The 27,185-nt window shown below is 33.0% G+C and overlaps 1 protein-coding gene and 1 long non-coding RNA gene across 7 annotated transcripts; one reads left to right on the forward strand and one right to left on the reverse strand.

Moving 5' to 3' along the window:
* The first annotated feature begins 374 nt into the window (after nt 1-374).
* On the forward strand, nt 375-5,372 carry LOC129297419 (uncharacterized). Of its 3 annotated transcripts, XR_008590195.1 has the most exons (6): nt 375-797; nt 881-985; nt 1,086-1,225; nt 2,468-2,795; nt 3,220-3,302; nt 4,550-5,372. It is a non-coding gene; the product is annotated as an uncharacterized LOC129297419 (long non-coding RNA). The 3 variants fall into 3 exon arrangements; XR_008590196.1 differs by lacking the exon at nt 4,550-5,372 and having other exon boundaries at nt 378-797; nt 3,220-3,430; XR_008590194.1 differs by lacking the exons at nt 3,220-3,302; nt 4,550-5,372 and having other exon boundaries at nt 387-797; nt 2,468-3,104.
* Nucleotides 5,373-19,067: 13,695 nt separating this feature from the next.
* LOC129297416 (transcription factor MYB3R-3-like) lies at nt 19,068-26,533 on the reverse strand. 4 transcript variants are annotated; one of them, XM_054935759.1, is made up of 9 exons: nt 26,400-26,533; nt 25,787-25,965; nt 25,498-25,549; nt 25,173-25,230; nt 24,337-24,431; nt 24,153-24,256; nt 23,375-23,503; nt 21,264-22,385; nt 19,068-19,458 (listed from the first exon to the last, which is right to left on the reverse strand). In XM_054935759.1, exons 2-8 carry the CDS (start codon nt 25,930-25,932, stop codon nt 21,278-21,280), a joined length of 1,692 nt encoding a protein of 563 aa, XP_054791734.1. In that variant the 5' UTR covers nt 25,933-25,965; nt 26,400-26,533; the 3' UTR covers nt 19,068-19,458; nt 21,264-21,277. The 4 variants fall into 4 exon arrangements, with proteins under 4 accessions (XP_054791734.1, XP_054791733.1, XP_054791735.1 ...); XM_054935758.1 differs by having other exon boundaries at nt 26,212-26,527; XM_054935760.1 differs by having other exon boundaries at nt 19,068-19,430; nt 26,156-26,527.
* Nucleotides 26,534-27,185: the final 652 nt, after the last annotated feature.

Below are 27,185 nucleotides of genomic sequence, written 5' to 3' on the forward strand. Positions count from 1 at the left end.
AACAACACATTACAAAACTTACTTTTTCAAAATAAAATTATAAATTATAAACTTTTAAAAATACCCTTACATATTAAGCATTACACTACAATATCATTTCAATTTTCTCTCCACTGAAGGGTAATATGAAAAGGTATCATTAATGAAACCTTACTTTGTTCAATTGTCTTATATTTTGGGGACAGTATACCCCCAACTTTGTCTTATAATTTGGGATGGAGGGAGTAGAATAATAGAGATAAGAAATTAAGGAAACTTTTGATGCCATATCTACTATGTGCTCTATCAGTACAAGGACAATTGTACTATGATGGGATAAAGGCAATATGTGTCAAGGTTGTTTTAGGTCATAGATCTTGTTCTTTGGAGCTAGAGCTTCAAATGAGAGAACCACCATTCACCAGATGAGATGCACCTTTTAACTTGGCTGCAAAGATGCATTTCTAGTGCAATTTATGCAAAACTACTCAACTGACGTTGCCTACTGGTCATTTGGTCATTTTCTTAATGTTTGACTTGAGCTCTGCCAGAGCCCATGGGTGCTTTTTCATCTGTCTGTTAAGGGTTTGATTTGGCTTCTAATGAGCCAAAATTGGGGAAAAGCCTCATGCTACTTTAGTTATCTGTGTTTATTGAATGAAACCTTAACTAACTCTTTCTAAAATGTGAAGCTGAAATGTGTCTTATCCTTATATGTTTAAATGCTTAATTCTATTTTTTTATAGCAGGATTTTGAAATGCATCGAGGCAAACCTCTTTACCTGAATGAAGAACGTTATGCTGCTTTGACCTACTTGGTGATTAAATTTCCCCATGCCACTGCCTCACTGCCTTCCTGAATTAACATTTAAAATAATTATTTTCTTTTTTTACTGTTTAGGTTTCTTCTCATGGCCTGGACCGAAGTTCCAAGGTTCTTGGCCAGACTACAATTGGTTCCTTCTTCTTGGTTTAACTCTGACTTTATTTGCGATCTAATTTTAAGGTCAGACTTTAAAGTAGTCATACTTTCCGCACCCACACACATCCTTTCTTGTTTGTTGACCCATGGCTTACATTGTCTATTGATGACCTTGTGGAAGCAGGAATTTTGGCTAGCAGATATCAGGAAGGTGAAAGGGGTTCTAGAATATGCTAGTATATAATGTTACTCTCACCTGTGATAGGAGAAATAATTCAAACATATCTTGTGCTGTCATATGATAGAAGCATACAGATCCTTCAGGTGAGCATGCGTGTATTTGATTTATACAGGTTCCAATGTCTTAGCTATATTGAGAACTTCTATCATGTCTTCATGGAAGATAATTTACTGCCTTTATCTTTATTAAAGAAAAAAAAAAAAGGAAGCATTGCAAAATGCAAAGGAGAATGTTTCGGAATTAATGTTGCGTAAAGCCCCTGATCATGAGATTTACAATAAGCTCTAAGCTCCCGTTTACCTAACAAATTGCTGTGAACTAGTTGTAATTTTTTTTCTAGTTATATGTAAATTTAAATTTTATAGCATGAGGTTTGTTCTTTTTGGATGTGGGAATCTCACTGGAGTTTGTAAAGCGAGTTACTTTAGGTAAGGGAAAATGGAAATTCTGGCAAATTATTGTTATCGTCATAGTGTGTTGTTTTGATAGAGCTCATAATAAACGATTCAGGGGCCTTCACTTTAGAGCTTAAGCTTTTGAGTTGAGTTAAATTGGTGACGTAAAATTCTGAAATAGGAGATATTGGCATGCTCAGTCAGCCTGTTGGATTCTTATTTATAGTGCTAACTGCTAAGAAAAGTACGCATCTTGCCAGTGCCAAAAGAACGCAAGTCCATTCCTAAAAGACCATCTACTTTTAATACTTTTATCATGGTATGTCTTAATGACACAGTGGTCAAGTATTCGGTCCTTTCTGTCCCCCACTGTCCGAACTCCTTGTCCTTCATTCCCCCGTTTGCTACGGTAAAATCTCAAAGAGCTATTGCATTAGAGTGTGTTGGGGATTATTAATTACCATAAAATTTTATAATTAAAAAATCATGGGTAAAAATTTAAGCTCGAGTTGAATTGGTCTTCAACAATGATGTCAAAATGTTTCCATGCGAGGGGCTTGTGTTATGGCTGATGACTGATACATGATATTTTGGGCATCTTTTCTGTTTTTTGAGTAGACATTATGGGCATCTTTTGAAGATAAGTTGTTGGTGTCGGCAGAATATGAATTTGTGTATTTATCCTCCAGCCAATGTTATCAAATTTAACAGTCAACCTGAAATTTCATTTGCGTTTATGCTCAATTCTAAGAGAATTTAACGCCAGTGTCTTTTCCACGTTTGTTTTTTAAGGGCTTATGGCCACATTGATTGAACTGTGTAATTAAAATACCCTTTTTAATTGCTGCTATTTATTGGTCACGGAACAGGAAAACAGTTCTATATTTTCCATTTGCTTGTAGATTACAAAGTTCGTCTTGTTGTTTGCAGATTGATACAGTTTCTGCTTAAGGCCTGAAAGCTTGGCTCCTGTGGGATACCCCATCTCCTGGTTGTGGCTTTACAGCTTTTCTTTACGCTAACTTAGCAGGAAGCGTTACTCCTGCCGGTATGAAAGCAGCTGCACGGGTGTACATAAATATCATTATACAATACTAGCGAGGAGCGACTGCATTGAAGGGCAATTTGTGGAATTGTGTGCTTATTCCATCACATCTGTGGTTTAGCTTGTTGATCGGGACAGCCATATCGTTGTGCCTCTTCCGAGATTTCTGGGTTTGGGAAAAACACTGAATGCCATTACATGTGCTCCATATATGTAAAGTCACATACAACTGATTTCCTCTGTCAATATGGTGGTTCTTTTTTTTTTTTTTTAATTAGTCAAGGACTGAGGTCTTTTAGGCTTATAGTAAAATATGGGCCCCTCTTCAATCTGAGTACTTTTTCAAATGTTCATATTTTGAGGGGAAGGATGCATGACGGGCCATTGTTGGATGCCTTTAAATTTTAAGAGAAGGCTTGTATGTAATTTTTGTGCTTGCTGGTAATTTTTTCAAATAAATTAGAACAAATTATGTGGCCTTTTTTTTGGATGAATAAATTATTTATAGCCTACATTGAAGAATGCTTGTGGCTCTAGGGCAAAGTCTTGCACGAGAACTTGCAACTAGATATCATTATCTTTATATAATAAAATGTCTAATGAGTCACACTATTTGAGTCATTTACGAATTTTTCAGGTTCTGTGCAGCTGTGAAGGTCACACTATTTGTCTTCAATTTTATGTCCAAAGTTGGGGTGATGAACATGCTTAGCCTATAATGTAAGTCATTTTTAATTTGATTCTAGCTTATTAATTCTTAATTGGAAAAATAGTGAGAAGATAATGAAGAGAATTAGAATAAGATGTATCTGGAATCTAAATACATAAATCATGCTGCTGTTGAAGAATCCCGACGAGAAGGTTTCTGACTATATTATGATGGGGGAAATATATATATATATATATATATATATATATTTTGGTTAAAAGACGATGGAGAAAATGTTTCTTTTAGAGACAATCTGCTTTGGTTATAAAAAAAAAAAGAAAATAAATAAAATAAAACGGTGCAATATGCTTCGAAAATATTGGCACGGTATTCATCTAATCAACACACACTGGCATTCTCCGTGACCTTGATGCTTCTCTAATCCATTTTTTTTTTGGACAACAAACCTTGAATTATATTTTTTTAAAAACATGTTTGTAGAACAATATGAATTTTCTAGAGGGGATGGTGGGAACTAATGTTAAGAAAATTCAACCAATCATTAAATCGATTGGGATAATAGTTCACAATTTAATGGTTGAACTGTAATATGAATCGTAATCCAATCAATTGTAAATAAATTAATATATTTTAAATAAAATGAAATGATTATACATAATAAAAATGAATTATAAATTTAAAAAAATAATGTAATAAAAAGGTAATATTATCGATGTTCCGTGATTTAATCCAAAGTTCATACACTTTTTTTATGATTTGTAATTTAAATATATATAAATATGAATATTTTTTGTGTATTTGTCCATTTTTATTTACTTATGAAGTATAGGTATGTATAAATTATAGTTTAGGAATATAAATTAAAATTTTAAAAAAATAAAAAATAAAATAATAGGACAAGATCAACCACGTTTGACCAGTTTATTGTAATCATACCAAACTTTAGGATTGCGCTGGAACAGGCTAGTCTAGTTCTCAAACTCAATTTCTAACCTCTAGTTAAAAATGGAGGGTATTTAAGATCCGTTTGCTTGCTAAACAAAAAAAAAAAATGAAATGAATTAAAATAATTAAAATAAATATAAATTAGATGATTTTTTTTATAATAAATATGATAAAATTTATTAACATATATTATAAATATAAAAATTACATCCTTTTAAAATTTTATGAATCATAATTTTCAATCATATCAATTAAATTATTTAATTTTTTTATGAATGTATTCATTATCTTTTTTAATTATTTTATTTTTATTTTTAATTTTTTTTTAATTTTTTAATTTATTTTATTTTAGTAAGCAAACCTGACCTAGAAGCTGCAAGGTGTGTGAGGAGACGAGTGAGAAAGTTAGTGTGAGAGAGTACTAGGGCTGGGTCCCTTGCGAGTCAGAGTGTTTCAGTGAAGTGTTCAGGGAAGGCAAGTTCCGAGCAACTGACTGAGGAAGAGGAGGACGCTTTGGGTGGGAGTGTCAAAAAGCTCAATGAGGATACTATCATGGGAGAGGCTTCAGGGAAGCAAGAGACAGTTTTTTAGCATCCAACTGGAACTCCAAAATACTCCCGAGTTTCGTAAGAAAGCATCTCTTCTTGGTCATCAACCACAAGAGGAGCAACAAAGCTTTGAGGACTTGGTGAAGGAATGGCTACCGGAGAAGGAACAAGCTGTCCCAAAGCTTAAACAGGGGAACAACAAACCATCATGAATAAGCTGCCGAAAGTGACGCTACCAGATGAGCATTGGATTGAGCTTTGTAGACCCTAGAAAGACACTTCGATAGTCACGCACCTGGGTAGAAGATTCAACAAGTACCAGTTGAAAGATAAACTCGATCTTTTGTGGGGCTTTAAGGAGTACGAGGTCATTGACATGGCAAATAACTATTTTGCGGTTCGCTTCTCCCAACCCCATCAGTACAAGAAAGCTTTAACAGAAGGCCCTTGGGTCATCCAAGGACATTATCTTGCTATTTAAATATGTAGTCCGAATTTCAATCATTTCATCAATACTTTGAAGAAACTGGCTATATGGGTTAGGGTTCCTTTGCTTCCTTTACACCGTTATAATGAGGAAATATTAAGGGAACTGGGGAACTTGATCATCAAGGTCCTCAAGATTGACTTGAATACTTTGTCATAAGTAAATGAAGGTAAGTTCACAGTCGAGGGGGAGATTCTCTCGTATCAGTGTTGAGATTGACTTGACTAAACGTCTTAGTTCTAAATTTGCGTTTAGAAGACAAGTTTTTAATGTTGTTTATGAAGGTTTGAGCATTACTTGCTTTAGCTTACGAGCATAATAAGGAGAATAGCCCTTTTTCTGGGCCTATTCTAAATGAAACGACATCTTTTCAGAACTCTTAAGGAGGAAATAGTCAAGATAATCTGACGGCTGATCTAGCTAGCTCCCCGGAAACAGAAGCCCAGGTTTGTAATACTTTTGAGCAGCAAGTGAACATCCCTCTGAAGGGAGAACTTGGGGCCTGGATGCTCTCGCCTTGGGCGTCGAAACTAAGATTTCAGGAGAGAGAGAATAGTCAAATGGGGAAACAAACCCTGAGAAGCTGAAGTACAACCAAAGAGCAAAATAGTCACCAATCATCTCGATTCGTCGTGTTATCATAATTTATGGAGTCCGAGATGGCGGGTAATGCAACAAATGGCACAAAAAGTAACCAACATCAAGAGGGGCGCAAGATAGGTGTCAGAAAGGAGGCCAGCAAAGGAAAATCAGTTGATACGGGCAGCACTAGTCCTTTGGTGAGAGAAAAAGAGGAATTTATTCTCCAAGCATTAATGCAAGTTTGGGGATAAAAGAGTAATCCATGGGAAGCCTCAACAAGCAAGACCCAAAAAAGAAGGGCTCTGAACAAGTTGAAAAGAGGGGCCTAAAACTAGTGGACTTAAAAGAAATCAAAATCAGAGGCCCAAGATTTTGCCTCTGGTTCTAAAGGGGAGAACTATCTTCAGGCTCCATAATGTAGTCTCGAGTTCGTGGGCATAAGAGGTCCCTTGAATTTTGGCTAGTCAAACCAGTCTTCACAAGTTTTATAAGATCTCCCTTACTAATTCACATTTAATACTAAAAACTAAGGTAATTTTGAGAATTAATTTATATAATATTACCAAGTTTGTGATATTATATAAATAGGATTTCAAGTTTTTTCAAACTTTCAAAGTACCTTAATACACTTTTATGAATAAAAAATCATAGTAGAAAGTGTTTACAGAAGCATGGGTTCAAGAAGGAGCAAAGCATTTGCATTAAATTTAAAAATAGCAAAATAGTGCAAGAAAATAGAGGCGCACTGCAGCATGTTATACGTGTATTGCGGCATGTTTCTTTTTGTGCCATACACCGCAGCACATTGCACAGTTATGATAGCATTGATACTGTCAAATTGTAGTATTTTGGAGCTAACTTTTAGACTCGCCCTATTTCTCTGTCCGACATTCGATTAAGGTTATTTATGTGTCTGTTGAAAGCTTTCTCCTGGTTTTAGCTAATGGCACTAATTTTATCTTTAAATTATTTCTCAATCAAAAGTTAGACATCCATTTTCAAACTTACTCCTTTTTCAACCAAAACACAACCTGGGCGCCCAATTTACAATTCAAGTGTCAAAAGCCTAAACTTGATCCCAGATCCACTAAGGACACTTGTGCAACACATCATAACATTCACATAGCACATCAATCACATTTTCAATACTCGACCCTTTAATAACAAAAATAGAAGGGAGAGCCTCAATTGCATCAATTATTTAATAATTTGTCATCATTTACAAATCTTACACTAGTATTTTGGCCCTTTTTAGATCTCACAAATAGGGCCCAAAATACATAATTCAATAATCATATAGTGCAAGTAAGTGAAATATAAAATCTCCTAGTTGGTAATATCATAAATAGTTATACTCATAATTTTCAAAATAAATAAGGCATATCAATTTAGGATGATATCCTAAGCCTCAGATTGTTTCCTTCAAGCTTGCCTTGATGAGTTAGACCCTATAATATTGAAGAGAGAGAGATGAGTATAACTACTTAATAATCATAGTACATCTAAACTATACTAATGCATGTCAATTAAATATAATGCAAGTGGCTTCTCATTATCATAAACGTGTCAACTTAACGTTTTCATAACATATATATTTGCGTTTCACAACATTAATCACACGATTTGTATAATAATATCTCAATAGCACCCTCTTACACTTATACAAGGTTATTCACATGTATTCACATAATTTCATCACAAGAGTCACAATATAGACAATTATATGCCCTTAATTACAATATACATGATCACACCTCTCTTATATTTTTCTTATGGCTCTGATATGAAATCGTGAGCTAGTACTTAATGTGGCTGGTCTATGTGATGAGACTACCTAGCTTTTCACTCGTGATAAGCAACCTGACAAGGTTACTTAACTCACTTGTGGATCACGATTTTTCCTAAATCTCACAGTATGAGGTTTTGTTCTCCCTAATCTAGCTTTCTTGTCAAACAAGTCAAAACTAGAATAGGTTCAAGTCCCTTAATACATAATGGAGAAGTCCCTTGTTGAACATGTAAGATAATAAATATATCTAGGAAAATCATCAAGCTCCTAATATAACATCCTTAAATTTTAAACCTGATTAATTAAGCTTAATTAGAGTAATTAAGTTTATTAGTGAGGTGTGTAGCTACAAGGGTCTAATAGGTATGTTTGGTTATAATTTCAATCTTAAATGTAGGTCTAAAGGAAGTTGGGTCCCCTAGGAATGAAAAAAGGAAGGAAATTTGAAGAGTAAAGCTCTACGCCATGCGTCATGGCTTGTGGATGAGTCACCATAGTGCATATGGGTTGATGCACTTGGGGAAAGACTTCTTTGTGCCATGCACTGTGACTCATTATGCATTTGCCGGGCATATAGTTACTTTTCTGTTGAAATACAATCGTGAAACTAAAGCAGAACAGAAGAAAATCAAGAGGGAAAATGAAAAAAAATGTGAGAAGCTCTATTAGGGCTCGAGGAATTCAAACTTTAGGAGCATATTGGAGCTAGAAAACATTAAGGTAAGGTTTCTAGGCTTAAATCTTCGTACCTTCTTCCATTTTCTTGATGTTAGAAGTTAAGGTTTAGTTTAGAATGATGATTTTCAATGCATATAGGTTATGAGTCTGAACCTATTAACTTAAATAGAGTTAATAGAAGTAGATTAAGTTAATGAAACCTAAAAATTATGGTTTTATGATCATTGGTGGTTCGGGAGCATTTAATATCCGAAATTCCATTATAAATATGATAGTTAGGACAATATGGCTCCATTTATTGCTATATAAGAGTCCAATGAGATTAATGTGAGTTAAAGAAAGTTAAGAAACCTTATGGGTTTTTTTATATGAGTACAGAATGAATCTTGGGAGTGAAGAAATATTTGAATTATAGTGGAAATCAGCTTAAAAATGGATATTGATGAATTATATGTAAATGTTTATAGAGTAATCATTTTGAACACCATTCAAGCTTTTTAGAAGCTTTGAAAGTAAGTATTTGAGGGGTGAAACCTTTGACCTCTTAAAGATTTAATGTAACTGGGGGAATTCTACTTTGTGCTTTTATGTGTTAATTAGTTTATTGATTTGTATTTGAAAATGTAAATGTGTGAAACTAAATGAATTGCAAGTATGGCATAGAATACTTGAGAAATCCACTATGTAGATTTTTCAAAAGTTCAATGACGTGTTATATGTGAAATTCCTTAAAAGATGGTTAGTGGATATCTTGTGATATGATTTCATGAGGTTCAATGATTATATGATAAAAGGAGTTCAATGACATAGTTGTTATGGAGTTTAATGATGTAGTTGTTAATGAAGTTCAATGATTATGCAATATGCAGAGTCTAATGACTATGCATAAATAGAGTTCTATGATTATGTATTTGGAAAGTTCAATGATTGTGTTTGATGTGGAGTTCTATGAATGACTATGAATACTCATAATGAGAGTACAATGAAATGATTAGGCATGTCAAGTAGTGAAAACTTGCATGCTATGAGTTTATGCATATCTATGCAATACATGATCATGAGAAGCAGGAATTCGCCTAAGAAGAGGAGTAGGGATTTAAATTCACATGGTAGGCTTCCATCAGAGCTCGAGATTTGCCTGGGTTATTATATATTTCATCCCATTGATTCAATGAGGGACCATTTCATTGGTTCAATAAGGGACTCGAACCTAGTTAGTTTTTTACTTGTTTAATGAGGAAACTAGTTTAGGGATAATAAGGTAACCCTTAATAATCCACAATTTATCCCTAATATTAAGGTAATCACGAGAATAATCCAAATGAATTATCAAGTTTGTAAAATTTTTCATAAATGATATCTCAAGTTTTCAACTTACAATGTTATAAATTCATTTTTTAAAAAAATAAAATTAGAGAAAAACATGTATACGAAAGTATGGACATCACACAAGGTATGATAACATCAAATTGGGATCAAAAGAGAAAAAATAAATATTCTAGCAAAATATGATGCAACATAACATTTTATGTTGTAGCATAAATTGCAGAACCCATGACAGTGGGTAGATTTCCTGACTGAATTTTTGACGTGCACCAAATCTCCATTCGACATCCGATTAAGGTCATCTTAGTGTTCACAGAAAGCTCATTTAGTGAACTAGTCAATGGCACTAGTCTTATTTACAAATTATATCATATCAAAAAGTTAAACACTTAGAACCAAAACTACTACTTTCTCACAATTCTCACCTTCTAAAGTATCCAAAACTCAATCTAAGTGCCATTAGCCCATACAACCACCTAGATCATACTCAAAAGATTTAAGATGACCTATGTAATATACTACAATACACATATATACCATAGATTATATTTTCACTTCTCAACCCCAAATTTATCAAAAGCAAAGAGGGAGGTTATCATCATTCAAAATATCTAATTACACAATCACAACTCTCAAAATGGACTTAAACATACTTACACAACATTTTGGCTTTGAAAAAGCATGTTTTACTCATACAAATTGACCAAGGGTATCAAAACACCAATTAACAATCATATATAAATGTAATGGTGTACATAGTTATCATAATTATTCTAGTTGGCAATATCATAATAATTACACATTAGTCAAAAGTAGTAGGAAATTCAATTCCTAAACCTCATATTTCTTTCCCTTGTCTTGATCAAAGATAGTGCCTATAAAATGTTAAATAGAGGAGTGAGTACAACCACTTTGTAATCAAGATCAATCTATCATATACAGTTGTATATCAATTAAAAACATATGCGATTGGCAATAGTACACACATATTTTTTCACATATATAACAAGTATAGCCACAGTCATAACAATAATAACCATGTAACTGAGCATTAAACACATATCATCAAGTATTTACCAATTATGCACAATACGAGGTCGAAAAACTAACAACCATGAGCCCTTAACGCATATTGGACCACAATAATAATAACCATATGGTCGAAGATATTAGTAGTTCTATGCTTGACCCTTGGTTCATTGTAGTAGATTTCAATGCTTACCTATCTGATAAGGATAAAATTGGAGGCTCACTTGACACCTATCTATGAGGCAATTCCAACAATGTACCTAGTAATCAAACCTCATGGAAATTAAGGTTAAAGGAAATAGATTTACTCGGGAAAGGAAAGATTGGGCTTTTGGTAATCTTCAGTGGCAGCTAAATTTTTCTCTTTCTACTATTAAGTATTTGAGTAAGTTTGGTTTTGATCATCGACCTATCCTTACCTATACTTCACCATTCTCTACTCTAAAAGTGGTAATAAGCTATTTAGGTGCAATGCTACTTGGTATGTAGAGGACAACTTCTATGATTTGATACAGAAAGCTTAGATAGAAGAAACCTGGAATGATAGTATAAGAAACTTCCAACAAGCTGCAACTGATTAGAATAAAGCAAGAATCAATAACATACCTTCCAGAAAAGGGAAGTTTATCAAAAGATTGAGGGTATTGAAAGAGCTAGTGTAACATCTGAAAAATTTTAACCCCGATTTATTAACCTAATAAGGGTAATTAGTGAATTAATGAGGTGTGTAGCTAGAGGGGCTTAACTTGGCATAACTAATGTGATTTCAGCTCTAAAAGTGGGTCCGAATCAATGATGGGCTACCCAAGTAAGGAAAGAGGGTGAGAAACTGAAGAATTATTTTCTGTGCCACATACAGTGGTGTGTGATTGGTCAGTCATAGTGCACGGAGCAAATTTAAATGCAACGAGTTCCTTTGTGCCATATGTCGCGGCAGAGGGTAGCGTGCACTATGGCATATGGCCAAAAATTAGATAAATCAGCTTGTAAGCTGTATGAAAATAGAAGAGAAAAAGAGGAAGAAAATGAAGAGCTTGGTTTTGGCTCTGCTAGGGCACGCCATTTGATCCCATTATTGATAAATTGAAACTCTCAAATACCCAAGGTAAGAATATAGTGCTTTCTTATTCCTTTCTCTCCCTCATTTATAATGATTTATGGTAGGGTTTGAGTTTGGAGATGGATTTTCAATCCATAGGAGTATGGATCTAACTCTATTGGTTAAAATAAGTTAAATGATAGATGTTTAATGTATTGGAACACCACATTGATGATTTTGGAAGTGGTTGGTCTATGGGAGCATTTAATATTCAAAAATTGATATTTATGAGGTAATTGGGAGAAGTTAATGTGCATTAATGGAATTTAATGAGCCCATTGGGTAAGAATAAGTATTGATTATGAGTTGATAAAAATATAGTATATGTGGAGTTTATGTTGATAAAGTTTTAAGAGCTAAATAATGATGATATCCTTATGATATGGTTGTAAAGAGGTTTGTTTTGGCACCATTCGAGCTTGTTAAAGCTTTGGAAAGTCGGTATAATAAGGGGTAAGCTTTTAACCTCTCAAAAGTTTGAGGTAACCAGGAAAAACTTAATTTTTATAGTTGAATATTAATTGTATTTGTGAAATGTGATTTATAAGTTTAATTGATGATGCATATTGGCAAATTGTTGATTTATGAAATGTTTTCTTTTGAAAGAAAACCTTGATTCTACAACCCTTAATTTTTTTATGAAATTAATTTTTATTTATTAATAGGGGTGGAGAATTGTGATGAAATATTTGTTAAAGTGTGGAGCATTTGTGTTATGTGAGTTCATGTGTTGATAAATAATTGTTAAGATGCATATTATGTGTGAAATGTGCATAGCATGATCATTGGTGGGAATTCGCTTAGAGAGAGGAGTAGATTGGTTGAAAATTTACCTGTTATTGGCAGTGACTGTTGGAATCGAGAACTAGCCTTGGCACCCACCGTTGGAATTGAAAGGTAACCTTATCCCATAGTTGTTTTGGGACTGTCCCACTTGTTCTATAAGGGACTCAAACCTAACTAGTCTCCACCGGTTCATAAAGAGGCTAAATTAGGGGTACAACACCCCATGGTTGTTAGTATTAAGAAAAATTGGATTACATAAGTGAGTAAATTAACCCTGACCTGGTAGCTCCTCACAAGTGGAAGGTTGGATTAGTTCGTGAAGGACGTAGCTGCATGATAGCCACCGACTTCATGTCGGAGGTAAGAGGGGGATATAAGATTGGCATATGATCATGCACATAAGTCTGGCCACATGGTTGTTAGTTTTGTGGTCCGACATGTGTAGAGGGTGTATGATTGTTATTTTTACGACCCTATATTATGTTTTTGTAAAATGACATGATATGGTGTTTTGTGACAAGTCTGGTCACATGGTTGTTAGTTTTGTGAACTGTGGCTTAGTGCTATGTGAAATATGTATTTATTTGCCTAATTACATCTATTTACAATTAATATGTAACTATAAGGGTTAAGTGAAACTTGGTTATTGAGTGGTTGTACTCACCCTTTAATTCTAAATATTTTTAGGACCTAACTCATTAAATTTGAGTCAAAAAAAATACACAGAGGCTTAGGATTGGTGGAGTAATCCTCTATATGCCTCTCTTTGCTATTTATATATGTATTTGTCAATGTAATTGCCAACTAAGATTAATTGTCATGATTTATACACTACTTGCATGATTTTATGTATAACTAGTGTATTTTGTGCCCTGAGTTAGTGAGTTTATTGTGAACCCATGGATAGGGTTAAAATACTTATGCGAGTAGGAACATATGTATTTTTTAGAAATATGAATGAAATGATTAACTTTATGCAACTTTTTCTCCCCCTTTTTGTTTTATGAAAATAGGAGTTGAGAGGTGATTTTATGAAATAAGCATTATTGGTTAAGTTTGGTGTGTTGCACGAGTCTGTAAGAGCCCATTGAGTGCGGTCGGATGGTTTGTGTAAGCTATTAGCAGTTGTGGTTAAGTTGGGGCACCCCATTTAGAAGATTTTGTGAAAATATGGTTAACAGGGGTTTTAGTGTCCAACTTTTCATAAAAAATGAATTTGATTGTAAAATCTGTGCCATTAGCTAAAGCTAAGAGAAAGCTCCGTGTAGACATAGAAACTACCTTAATCGGATGTTGGACAGAGATTTAAAACACATCGAAAGTTTTGCCCCTTATGCTATCAAATGACAGCACTGATTTATCAAATTTTGTGCAATGCACGTCATTTTTGCACAGAACTTGTTTTTGTAACACACCAAAAAAAAAATTTTTAAATAATTTAACTCAACCATAGTTGGGTTACAGCCACCCATCACATTTTTATATCAATAACTTCAATTATAAAATATTTTATAATTGGCTTTAACTCATACACTATAACATTTCAGATAAATTTTTACCTCCCACATGCCATTAGGCTAAATCACATTTGTCCATCCTTATACTCCCAACAAGTAAACTAAATCACATTTGTCCATCCTTATACTCCCAACAAGTAAAATAAGCAATTTAGTCATTTTTCAACATAAACCAGTTATTTGGTCTTATAATCATACCATTTTAACCAATTCAAAGTAAACCAAATATTAAAATTACAGTCATCCAAATTGTACCACAAATAGAAATAGTTTGAAAAGCATGATTACATTTATATATTCATATAATTGATAATAAACAAAAAGCCCTAATATTGGCAATATAACATATTATAAATCATAAATTAAATACCCAAAAGAGACAGTGGATTTATACCACTAAGCCTCTGGGACTCCTCCACGTGTCACTCGTGGCTCTTCTCCTGAAAATTGTTAACCACATAATGAGACTCAAAAGTCCCAGTAACCAAAGCCAATTTATGATAGTGTATACAAACAGTTAAGTGTGTGCTTACTAAGTGAGAATTAAAAATAATATAATTCCAATAAATATATGAAATATTACAATACACACAAACAACCATCCTCATATCCCTCCATTAACCTCGAGCCGTAGCCTTCACTCGGTGCTAAATTACCCGGCCAAAGGTAAATTAGCCCGAGCCCTTATAAGCCACCTATTGAGCTCCAATAGGGGCGTACCACGTGGCACATAAATACAACAACAATGGCAAGTCTCCCGACACCTCCCACAATAATTAAACAAATTCATAATAATATTACACAATTATACAATATTACAAAATTCATAATTTTCTCAATAATCACCCAATTAACATGAAGTAACACTAATCACAAATTAAAAGCATGGTTACCTTATGGCTTTTTCAATAAATTATTCCTTAAAATTTCTCTCTCACCACAATCTTCACCAGTAATACAATCTACAAATAACATATTATTTATAAATATTAGTTTTAATTTTTGAAACTAATAAAATAATTTTAATAATAGAATTAAAAATATAACATAATTCCTAATCTCAATCTTAATACAAATCTATAGTTAATACTATTAAATAAAATTTTAACTCCTCTTTTAATTATCAATAAACATTAATAATCTAAAAAAATTAGCTTCTAAACTAATTTCTATTATCAAAATTTTCTTTTTATTTCATAAATTCGTACCTAAAATACTCAAAAATTAAAAATTGAGTCTCTAGCTTAGAATCATAATCCTATAACCATAATAATTCATTTCTCATCCCAAATAATCATCTAAACCTCAATAAATTAACATATATTTTCAGATCTAGTTTAGAATTTGATCCATAAGCCACAAATTCAAAGATCATCAATAAATTTATACTCTAAAATATTTATTATACTACTAACAACCTCAAAAACCATATTTATTCAACATAAATTCATCCATCTTCCAGATCTTTAAATTTTCTACCACTACAAAATCAGAAACCAAAGAACAAGGATGACTAAAAAAAAATTTTAGAACACTTACTTAGTCTTGAAAAGCTTAAAATCATACCCTTAATATCCTATTAAAAACTCTTACCTTAAAACCCAGCACCGGTGAACTTGGCTCACAGATGCTCTCTCTGCCTCAGCTCACGCACGCAAGAAGGAATGAAGAAATGAAGGAACAGGTGAGTTTTTATAAAAATTCAGTGGGTCTCACATTTTTTTTAAATTATTTCCTCTCTCTTCTTCTTCTTCTTTTTTTATTATTATTTTATTTTACTATTGAGGCAGTGCCGAAAGCAAACTTCTCTTTTTCTTCTTCTCTCTCTCTTTTTTTTGCATACCTCTTTTTTTATAATAATAATTTAATAATTTTTTTTAATTAATTAATTAATAATAATTTTTTTAATTAATTTTTTTTTAAAAAAATTAATTTAGAATTATATCCTAAGTTAGATTTAATGATCATTTCCTACTAATTTATTTACCTCTAAATATTTTTTTTAAAATTTCTATTAACCCAAATTAACTATTAAAATTTAAATTGGGATGTTACAGTTTTTGAGTTTTAAAACTCATTATTTTTGGATCCCAATTAATTTTCAAGCTTTTGTTTTATTTTTTAAAACTCTGATTTGGAGTCTTTAAATTATGTTTGGGATTTGAATTAACAAATTGGGATTCCTATGAAATAATTTTGAGAAATTCTCCTTTTAAAACCTCAGATTGCTATGATTTAGAGTTAATTGTGGTTTAACCTCAAGGAGGTTATAGCTAGATCTCATAGAGATCGTCAGCATCTGAGATAGGTGGAAAAAGAGCTTTAGGATCAATATAACAAATCTCTCTGGCAAGAGGAAGGATTGGTAACATACCTGCTAGAAATCACTCCACAAAGAATTGGTAACATACTTGCCAGAAAAAGGAAGTTAAGCAAAAGAATCGAGGGTGTTGAAAGAGCTAGATCCTACAGAGACAGTCAATATCTGAGATAGGTGGAAAAAGAGCATTGGGATCAATATAACAAATCTCTCTAGCAAGAGGAGCTCCTTTGGTTTTAAAAGTCAAGGTGTAGCTAGGCTATGAGGGGAGATTAAAATAGCAAATTTTTTCAAGCCAGTATAGTTATAAGAAGGCACAAGAATAAAATAGTCACTCTAAAAGATGGTATAGGCACTTGGATTTTTGATATTGAAGAACTAAAGAACCTTACTTGCAATTACCACAATGATATTTTCTCACATGCTGGTTATAGACCACTTTTTATGGAAAAAAGAAACCTTCTCATCCTTAGATAATTAGGAGATCTCAGTGTTTCATAAAGAGGTTGATAAAGTTGAAGTTAAAAAAGTAGTCTTCAAAATGGGGCGATACAAAGTCCCAGGCCCTCATGGTATCCAAGCTTTTCTTTATCAACAATATTGACATACTTTGGATATTTCCATCTCAAACTTGTGAAAGAAGCTGTTAAAGATCCTACCAAAGTAGGTGATCTTAATAAAACTCACTTAGTCCTCATTCCTAATGTTGATAATGTGGAAACCATGAAGGATCTTAAACCCATCTTGCTTTGTAATGTTAGTGACAAAATAATCTCTAAGGTCATCTCTAATAGATTGAAACCTCTCATGAACAAATTGGTTGGAGAACATCAATGCAACCTTATTCCTGAAAGACAAAGCAATGATAATATCATCATGGCTCAAAAAATCATTCACTCTGTCAGACTAAAATGAGGTCAAAAAGGCTTTGTTGCTATTAAAGTCAACCTTGAAAAAGTCTATAATAAAGTGAAATGGGCTTTTATTAAGAAAACATCAGAAGATATTGGGTTGAATGAACAGCTTCGTAATCTCATTATGGTCTGCGTGGAGAGTGCCTTTCTCCAAGTGCTTTGGAGTGGGGAGTCTTGTACAAAATTTCTACCCTCAAGATGACTAAGACAAAGAGATCTAGGTTCTCCTTATCTTTTCACCCTGTGTATGGAATGTATGAGTCATGTGATTAAGGATGATATTGGAAGAGGTAGGTGGAAATCTTTCAAGTTCTCTAAGGATGGCTGCAACATCACTCATCTTTTCTTTATTGATGATCTTGTCTTATTTGGTGAAGCATCTAACCGTCAAATGGATGTTATGTGATAAATAGCAATTTTATATTTTTTTATTCTTTTAATTTAGACTTTTAAATATTTATTTGAGGCTAATTGAGTTTAATTGAATATTATTTGATTTTATTAGCCAATTTTTAACTTTTGGATTTTTACTACCTCAATCTTGAATTTTAAAACATAAATGATATCTTTGTTATTTTTTGCACATTTACTATTTAATTTTATTTTATGTGTGCATATTTTTTAGATTTAATTTGAAAAATATTGATGAAAATTGTTTTGGATAGAAGAATATGGGTATGTTTAAAAATCAAGTCAATAATTAAATTACAGAAACTTTATTATATTTATTTTAAATTTGTTAGTATAATTTTCAATTAGGGTTATTATTCTTCATTAAAATAATTTAGTGGACACACGGGGACTCAGCTTTTTGAATAAAAAGTGAAGGATAGAAATTGAATTGGAGTGGAGAGCAGAATTGAAATAAGAAGGTAGAGTTGGCGGCGGAATTAGGCAGGAGAACAGAGGCGGACATAGCAATTGCTCTTCGTCTTCTTTTCCAGTTCTTCAATCTTTTGGGCAATGGCTACTCTAATTTTTACCTATTACTGTTTGATTTTTTTAGTTTCATGGAGAACTAATTTTATTGGTATGATCAATTACAAAATATGATTTTAAGCTGTAATTAGAGTTTTTGATATTTAAGAAAAAATTTATTTTAACTTTATTTTAATTTATTTTTTTTTCTCTGCCTTTAAATTTTATATTTTAATTACTATTGTTGATTAGAGTAATTTTATTGCATGATTTCTGAATTATATATTTTATTTAAAATTTTATTTATTGTAATCAATTGATATAATATTATGAAAGTAATTTAACCTAACTTGAGTGATTACTTGTACTTTATTTCTAGTATAACTAACTTAAAACAGTTAACTTATAGGTTAAAAAAAACTTTAATTAATCTATAACTTAATAATCCCTATTCTGAATATCTTAGTCATTTAATTAGTCTAGGTTTGAATTGTAACCATTCTTTTGGTGCCTTTCATTATCAACCCCATCTGCCGTAGGATAAGGTGGATTGTGAAAGGAGGAGAACGTTGGGTTGTTAAGGAGCTCACACTTCTTCAATACCAAAAAAAAAGAAAAAAAGGTTTTCCAATAAGCAAAATATTCATCAGAACCAAACAATGGACAATGCCATTTTATCCACTTCCTTTCTCGCGACTCAAACTGGCTCTAACCCAAAGGTGACACGAAGTAATGTTAGCAGTCAGTAGAGAATGTTTAGGGCATATGTACTAGATGCAGGTCCCCCTCCTAAGTGGGTCCCAAAATCAAAATCTTCGTTCAGAATGCTTACTACTTGGCCCAAAAAAAGAATGATGAGTATTTAAAACAGAATCGATAAAGAAAAAAATCATTCCACTATGAGCCAAGTTAACAGGAAAGGCCCAAAAAAGGACGGACTTCATAAAAATTTCAAAACATTTCCTCTTTCTAAGATGGGGCTTGCTGTACAAATCTGGTACTGTCAATATGCTACATATATATCCACAACTTTATGGAACCTATAAAAATTTATTATTGTGCATATATCAGACGCCTACTGCTCCTTAATTCTGCTCACGGGCTAGTTATTGAGTGCACCTGCAAACCAACTTTCGCGTGGATTAGCAAGTCACAGTGATTCATGTATTCTTCTATATTAGCTTTTCAAAATTGGCAAGATCTCCTTTGACAAGATTCTTCCAGGTTCCAGCTTTGATCCCTGCATGAAGAATCATATCTGATGACATCTGTGATCAGAAACGAACAAGTTTAGATGGATAAATTCACAGCCAAAAAGATGCAAGGAGAATTACTTGTCTATATTTTCTCGCTAACGTGATTCTAATTCTAAATAATGTTCGCATGTTATAATATTACCACATGCCTGAAGAAATATATAAATACGGTGTTACATGTCAACTATAGTGCTTTGACCTATTATGCATGTGCCAAAGAGACCCCTTTATCAGCTCTACCTACTTTATAATATTTAAATAGTGTTCAATCAGACTTTATTGGTCGACAGAGAAGCCAGTGAAAACTATTTTCTTTGTCGAGACTTGAGAATCACATGATGCAAGGAAAAGAGAGTCACTTTTCAATTATTTGCCAAAAGGTCGAACACTGCTATTTCTTTTGAATGAGGAACAAGACCGTCGAGGGCATTTATTCCAGTTTATGTTACTTGAGAAGCATTTCTCAACACGTCTAAAAAAAAAAGAAAAGAAAAGAAAGAAAAAAACACAATTATTAATCCCTATTGTTTCATCACGTTTTGTTTTTAGCTCCTGTATTTTTTTTTTCCCAGTATTTTCAGTCTCCAAGAAATACTACAAAACCTCAAACTATAAGGACATAAAAAACAAACATCACCCAGGGACTGAAACCACTAAAAAAAAAAACTATAGAGACTAAAAGTAAAACCCTATAAAACTATAGTGACTGATGATTATATTTAAGAAAAATACAAGCAAGGTCAAATCCTGATGGGTCAAGTTGAAGATTGCCATTAGTTCCTCATGACGTGCAACTTAGGCTTCATGGATGCAGAAAAGACATAAGATCTTTTTGCCTATTGCCTAGGACTCAAGTTATTAGATCAGCTGCAGATTCATGGGATAACTGATAAGATAATTCAATTAAGAACAAGCTTCCCATTACAGAACACACCCCATATCCACAGGGTCAGGGGGAAGTTCAAGTTTCTATACTACATGTAGATAGCAAATAACCGTACAGGGGGGACTACATGCAGATTGTTCAAGTTTATCTATACATTCTTCTGCATCCTGAATAGAAATGCACAAAACTCCGAGAGAAAAGATCCTAACACAACGATTGCTTAAATTTAAAGAATAATTTTCACCCAAAAAAAAAGAGAGAGAATAATTTTGAATTGTCAAGGACAAATCTTGCACTTCTTATACACCTTACTAGTTTAAGATATTCTATTTCTTGCCTAGTTGTACAATACATGTAGTTTTTAACGACTAAACAACTACTGATACCAAGTGAAAAATAACTTTTGTCAAATATCTAATTCAGCAACAATATAAGAAGAATTGCCAAACCAAAAAATGTAATTAAATACTCAAACTGTTTAAAACATTATTTTTTTTCATTGCAGTGCAGATCTGCATCAAATTAAGCCATAAACCTTTCGTTAAAAAAAAAAAAAAGAGGGAAGAAGCCATAAACCTGGAAGTCATAAGCTCGCCAATATTTTCCATTTCAGCTGGATCAAAATTTCTAACTATCCTTTAACTTAATTCTTTTTTAATTAAATTTCTATGCTTGCTTGTAACTAATGATGTTACTCAATTTCCAAGTACTCTGCATTCATGGCCATTGGTTGGGAAATTTTCTTTTTAACTATATAATATTTGCCTTTTTATAAAAAAAAAAAATTATTGTTTATCTTTCTCCCTATAAGAACAGCCTGTTTCCTCACCAAATAGATATTAATTCATTAGACCTCTCTGAGTTTAAGAAGAAACATAATGCAATTCAACAAAGAAAATCAGTATATAGAATATATAGAAAATATACTGACCTTAAATTAATGCACTAGGTCACTGCCACTTTTGTATCAGGTAAGCAATCTCCAGCCATTGCAGTGCTCCTAGCAGATTTTTCCATTTTGTTGCTATCATGCTTCTCTTTATCAAAAGCAAACTCAAGTTGTTTCTCCACAGACTTGACAAAAGCTTTTCGCTTGAATCTTAACCAGTAAGGGGGAGAAGCATTGAAAGCCATGTTATTGAGGATGTCATCCCTTGCTGGACTCTGAAAGAGCTCTCCATACCCAGAACCAGAATTATTCTTGGTTTCCTCCTGTTCATTAGAAGTATGAAATCCACCATCCACTTTCACAACTTTACAAGGAGTTACATGTGCTTGGACTCCATTCTTTCTCTTCCTCAATATGGAAGGAGTATATGGGAAAGTTTTAGCAGCCATTTTCAATATTGATTCAGGAGTCTCTGTGCATAATTCACTGCCCTTCACACAAGGTGGGGTGAAGAAACCGACAGGTGACATTACTTGAGTAGCATTGTACTCGTTCTGCAGGCAATACATACTTAAATAAAGGGAATCTAAAGGAACTGAGCTCTCCAACAATGGAGGCTCATAATACAAAGAACCAGAGGATGGAATATCCTGTGAAAAAGATGTACCAACTAGCCTGCTACTTCTCATTTCGCCATTATTCACACAATTCCCAACTTTATGCTTGCCATTTAGTCCAGTGTTATCAAATTTTAGGTCGCTGGTCAATCCAAAATTATCCCTTGACACTGGTTCTGAGTTGCTGCAGCCAAGATCTATATTGGATGATCTGAGCCTCCACTCTCCAAAGTCAGAATCAGCACCTTCATTTGCAGGAACGTTCAGAGAATTATCAAACTCTCTCACAGTTGCCAAGGACTCTAGTTGATTCTTTCCACCGCCATCTTTAGTGTTCTCTGTATTTTCTGATGATGTCTCAGCGGCAGTATCTGATACTTTATTTGAGCATACATGTACTGTTTTACTAGAAGAGCGTCTTATTGTATCTTTCACACCACCTTGAGCACTGTTCTTTTGGATTGGTGGAAGATTTCCTGTAGCTAAATAAAATTCTAATTTTTTCTTCAATGAACTATTCCAGTGGTTCTTTATTGCATTATCAGTCCTGCACCAAAAAAAATGTGTGCACTAATTTGAATTTATATAAGAAACATACTTGCAATGAAAATGCCAAAAAGTTTTAATATTGGACATCACAGAATATATATAAGAGTAAGTTACATAAACTTCTTCCCTTACTTTCCACATATAAATGGAACTCTCTAAAACAGAAAGTAATGCAATTATAGTCCAGTTTTGACTAAAATACCCTACATCAACTTATATTTTTGCGTTAAAAAGTTAATAAAATACCAAATCCATTTGTTTAGATTTATTTGTACAATTTGAAAGCAATTATCTTTTTCTTTTTTTCATTTTAATCTACACAAATTTGGATATAATATGTACTTGTATATTTAGGACATTGGAGGTTATTTAGTAAAAAATTTTAAAATTGGAATAGAAAATATAAAAAATATACATTAAAGATGTGCACAATTTCAGAAAAACTTAGGGATAATTCACGTTATTTATTTTATATTACAACTTCGATCAGGTTGCAAGACCAACTTAGAATTATTGTGGCATTATCATTACTTTTCAATACCTCATGGTGGCTTGAAATATTATTTCTTGAATTCCAGGGAACTACTCAATAAAGTGGACTAGTGTGATCTAAAATCAAGTGACATGTATGATCTGACTGGCATTGATCAAACTAGTGATCAATGTCACACATTCATTAGAATTCATTGAAACATTAGAAATCCGAGACAATTAAAGTAAAACTGTAAAAGATCACCATAACATGATAATCAACCCCTCTTCTTACCAGGAGTGATTGAATTACATCTCAAATTTTTGTCCTTTAATGAGAAAAGGATTCATAAAAATACATATAAGCCCCACTTATCATGTTGAATATCTATAAGAGAAAACACCCCAAATTCAAACTAGCTGCCAGCATAATATCTTTAGCTCAACATTCCATGATTTAGGAGTTATGACCTTGGTTTCATTATTGATAATAACAAAGTTCACAAGAAAGTATACCTTCCAGGCAAAACTTTAGCAATTTCAGCCCATTTGTTCCCATGCATGTGATGAGCATTCATGAGGGCCAGTTCTTCCTCCAAAGTCCAGGCATCCTTCTTTATTTCAGGATTAAGATGATTGTGCCATCTGTAAATGTTCGGAAATTTAATCTCATGAACATGAACTCATATTTTGAAGCCAAGACATTATTTTTATGTCTATCACAAGCTCTAAACAATAAGAGGGAGACTGGAAAAAAAAGGAAAAATAAAATAAAATAAAATGCATCCTCTGGTCCTTAATATTAGTCACAATTTTGGAAGGATTTCTTGGTCCAAAATATAAATCGCTTCGGCATATGTCTGTTGCATTAATTACTTTCTTCCATTTATGCCTTTGGTTTGCAATTAATATAATTAATATCACATTGACATTTAATGTAATTAGTAAGGGCAGTGATGGGAAAGTATTGGCTTCTTTTGTTGATGACTTTAATGATTAACCAACTTTTAACTCCTTTTCTAAATATGCATAAGGTAGTTAAAAGTTAGCTATATTAAGGACCAAAGAAGTATCATTTAGATACTAGGCAAAGCTAAAAGTAATTATCAACTGTAAATATGTAATAGGTTCCAAACAAAACTCATCTTTTGGAGCCTAACAATAAGAAGATTGAATGAGAATTATGAAATGACTTAAAACAATCAGAAACAACTGAAACTTGATATTTAATTTGACAAGGGATTCCAACATTTATCAGCTCACAGAAATACCACATACACTTCATTAAACCTACCGCTCTCGACACTGTTTCCCAATGCGACCAGGCAAAGATTTTGCTATCATAGACCATTTTGCTGGCCCATATTTTGATACCAGTTCAACAATTTTGTCATCCTCCTGTAAGCCAAGCAAGCAAGAGAAATTAATGATACAATAAAACAGCAGGGAAAACAAAAGAAAACAGGACAAGGTCCAACCTCAGGAGTCCAAGGGCCTTTAACAAGCTCAGGATTAAGAACCTTTTGCCATCTGTGCAGACATTGCACTTCTGATCTATCAGGAAAATATTCAGCTGCATTCCAAATTTTAAATTGGTGTCATGAAAATGAGTGTGATACTTTTACAGGAGTGTATGATCAACACATAGGTATATATTATCAACAAACACAATTCCTGCAGTTCACACACTTATTACTTTCCTTTGCAATGCATAAAGTGATCAACAATTAATAGGAGAAAACAAGAAAAGATATATGTATCAATTTTAGTTCTACTTTACGCCTGCCAAAGTAATGCCACCTTAACTAATAATCATGATCATGCCAGCGATAAAAAAAATGTTATGCCCATATTTTCCAACAGCAATTCTGGTCTATCAATCCATCTATTTATATATATATATATATATAGCTTTCTCTAGTATCAAAAACCCATAAATCGTAAGCACATTAATCTTGTCTAGAAGTACAAGAGTTTAATTATTATATCTTCAAGATGAAGTATCATCATGTCTTCATTACGATAAGCCCGCCATACATACAAAAAACTCTGATTAAAGCTCTGAAAATAATATTTTCCTTGTTTCTTACACTTCCAGTTGTCATATTATTAATCTCATTCCTTCAATTCTTTTAAATATCTCATTTAAATTCAAACACTGATGTTATCCGAACAGAATCACTTCCCATAAGAAGCTAGTATGAACTGCCAAAAAACCTACTTGAAACATCCATGAATCATCACTGAAATTTTGAAACTAGATATCTTTATACAACCAAGCTGAATAGTAACAAAATATGTATATATAAATTACCTATTTTCTTCCAACTCTTGCCCTTGAAAGCTGCAACAGCATTCCTCAATGTCTCATCCTGCAGCAAGTTGAGGAAAGCATTCAACAACAAATACGAAAGAAACAAGAATAAGAAAAAATGCTGCCATGTTCAGGACTAAGCAACAACAATGTAAAACTAGATGAGTTTTAAGCTAATGATAGTTTGTGGACAAGTACTTCATCATCAACAGATACCAAACTGAACTGATTTTATTATTTTGATTGGATAGCAAGCAGGAAGTCAGGAACATATGTAACAGGGAAAAGGATAGAAGAAAAGAAGCTATTGTCTCAAAGGACTAACCTCCTGGGCTGTCCAGCCGCCCTTTGCACGCCTGATGGGGCCAGTGGTCCTCCTGCATCATCAAATTATTTACACAAGATGACAAGCAGAGCACGATTATCACATGCAAGATTCAGAATGGTCAAATCTTTCTAAAATAGATAGGGAATCAGTTGCTATTGCAGAATGTGAAATTTAGCAAACCAGTGGACACTGAATTAATCCCAGGTTTGAACAAAAATTTTTAATTTCCAAAGAGGACATTAGTTTTGTTACTATAGTGAAAAGCAAAGATCATATCAGATGTTACCGATGGGAAGGTGATGTTGATGCGGGGCTATATCTCCCAGGGGACTTGTGTACAACACTGGCACTGCCTTCAGAGATAGAGGAGGTAGACGCAGCAGTAGATTGCTTGTTCTCTAGACAACACTCCTCTGATTTCAATTCAGCCATATCTTGCTATAACCATCTCCAAAACCCAAAATCCTGATCAACAAGCCGGTGGATTTCGTTAAAGACTAAGGAAGATCTTCAGATGACGTCAACTGAAATATACACCAGCCAACAAAAACCCTAAAAAAACCCCACTAAAATTCCATGATTTCCAAAGTCCCGCAGCGAAATAAAGAGCAAGCAGAACCTAGATCTTATAAACGGTTATCAGATCAAAACCTACAGAAGAAAACGCCAATAATCCCCCTGGCTTGAAGCACTGAATCCGTGGGTTCTCACCGAAAACAAACAAACACCGGGGTCCATATGGGCAGGGAACAAATCACCAGCCAAACTTGCTCGAGGTCGAGAAAACCGTGAAGACTCGATCGAATACAGAGGTGGAAATGAGAAGAAAGCGAGCTGGATTTGGCGAGCAATAAACAACAAAATCGAGAAAAGATAGCAAATTTCCAATAGTGAAGTACCTCTGCCTGGGGATAAGTGGCGGGAATGAAAGTGAATGTCATAAAAAGGGAGCCAAAAATCCAAGCCCAAATATACCTCCCTGGGAAACAAAGCGAGCTATGGTTTCGAAAAGACCTCGCCCGTTGAAACAAGGAAGGCAATATGGGGAAAACAAAAATATTAAAGAATTGGCGACTTTTTATATATAACGAATACATAGCACCGACGTCTCCATTAGGCGTTAACTACCGTTATCGATTTTGTTTCCTTCACTCATTCACCAATGTCATCATAAAATAATAATAAAAATAATAATAATATTATTATTATTATCATTATCATTATTATTATTGTGAACTTGTACTAGCTAAGATTACACAATGCATTTTTTATGTTTTGAAGTTAGTAATTATTTTTGGTAAAATAATAGAGCTAAAATATTTTACATCTAAAATTAATTTTCTACGCAAATTATAATTCATTAAATATTTTTATAATATTAATTTTAGATTTTGTTTAATTTAAAGTTTTAGTCATGACGATATTTGCGTTTATTATAATAAATTTATCTTCAATATTTCGGCTAAAATTAAAATATTGTAATAAAAGGAATAAGCTTTAAAATTTGTGTAGTGGACATACTTAATTTGTATCTTAGCTAGAGTGTAACTTATTTTCGTTATATAGAGTATGTATATATTTTAATTTTAAATTTTTTTTAAAAAACTAGGTATGTTACATAATATTCCAAGAAAAATAAGAAATTATCCTCGAAAAACATAGTTTCTAAGGGTTAACAATCATTA

The sequence above is a fragment of the Prosopis cineraria genome, unplaced genomic scaffold (genome assembly GCF_029017545.1).
Source record: "Prosopis cineraria cultivar Desert tree isolate PC_DT_omini unplaced genomic scaffold, ASM2901754v1 PC519, whole genome shotgun sequence".
Taxonomy (NCBI): Eukaryota; Viridiplantae; Streptophyta; class Magnoliopsida; order Fabales; family Fabaceae; genus Prosopis; species Prosopis cineraria.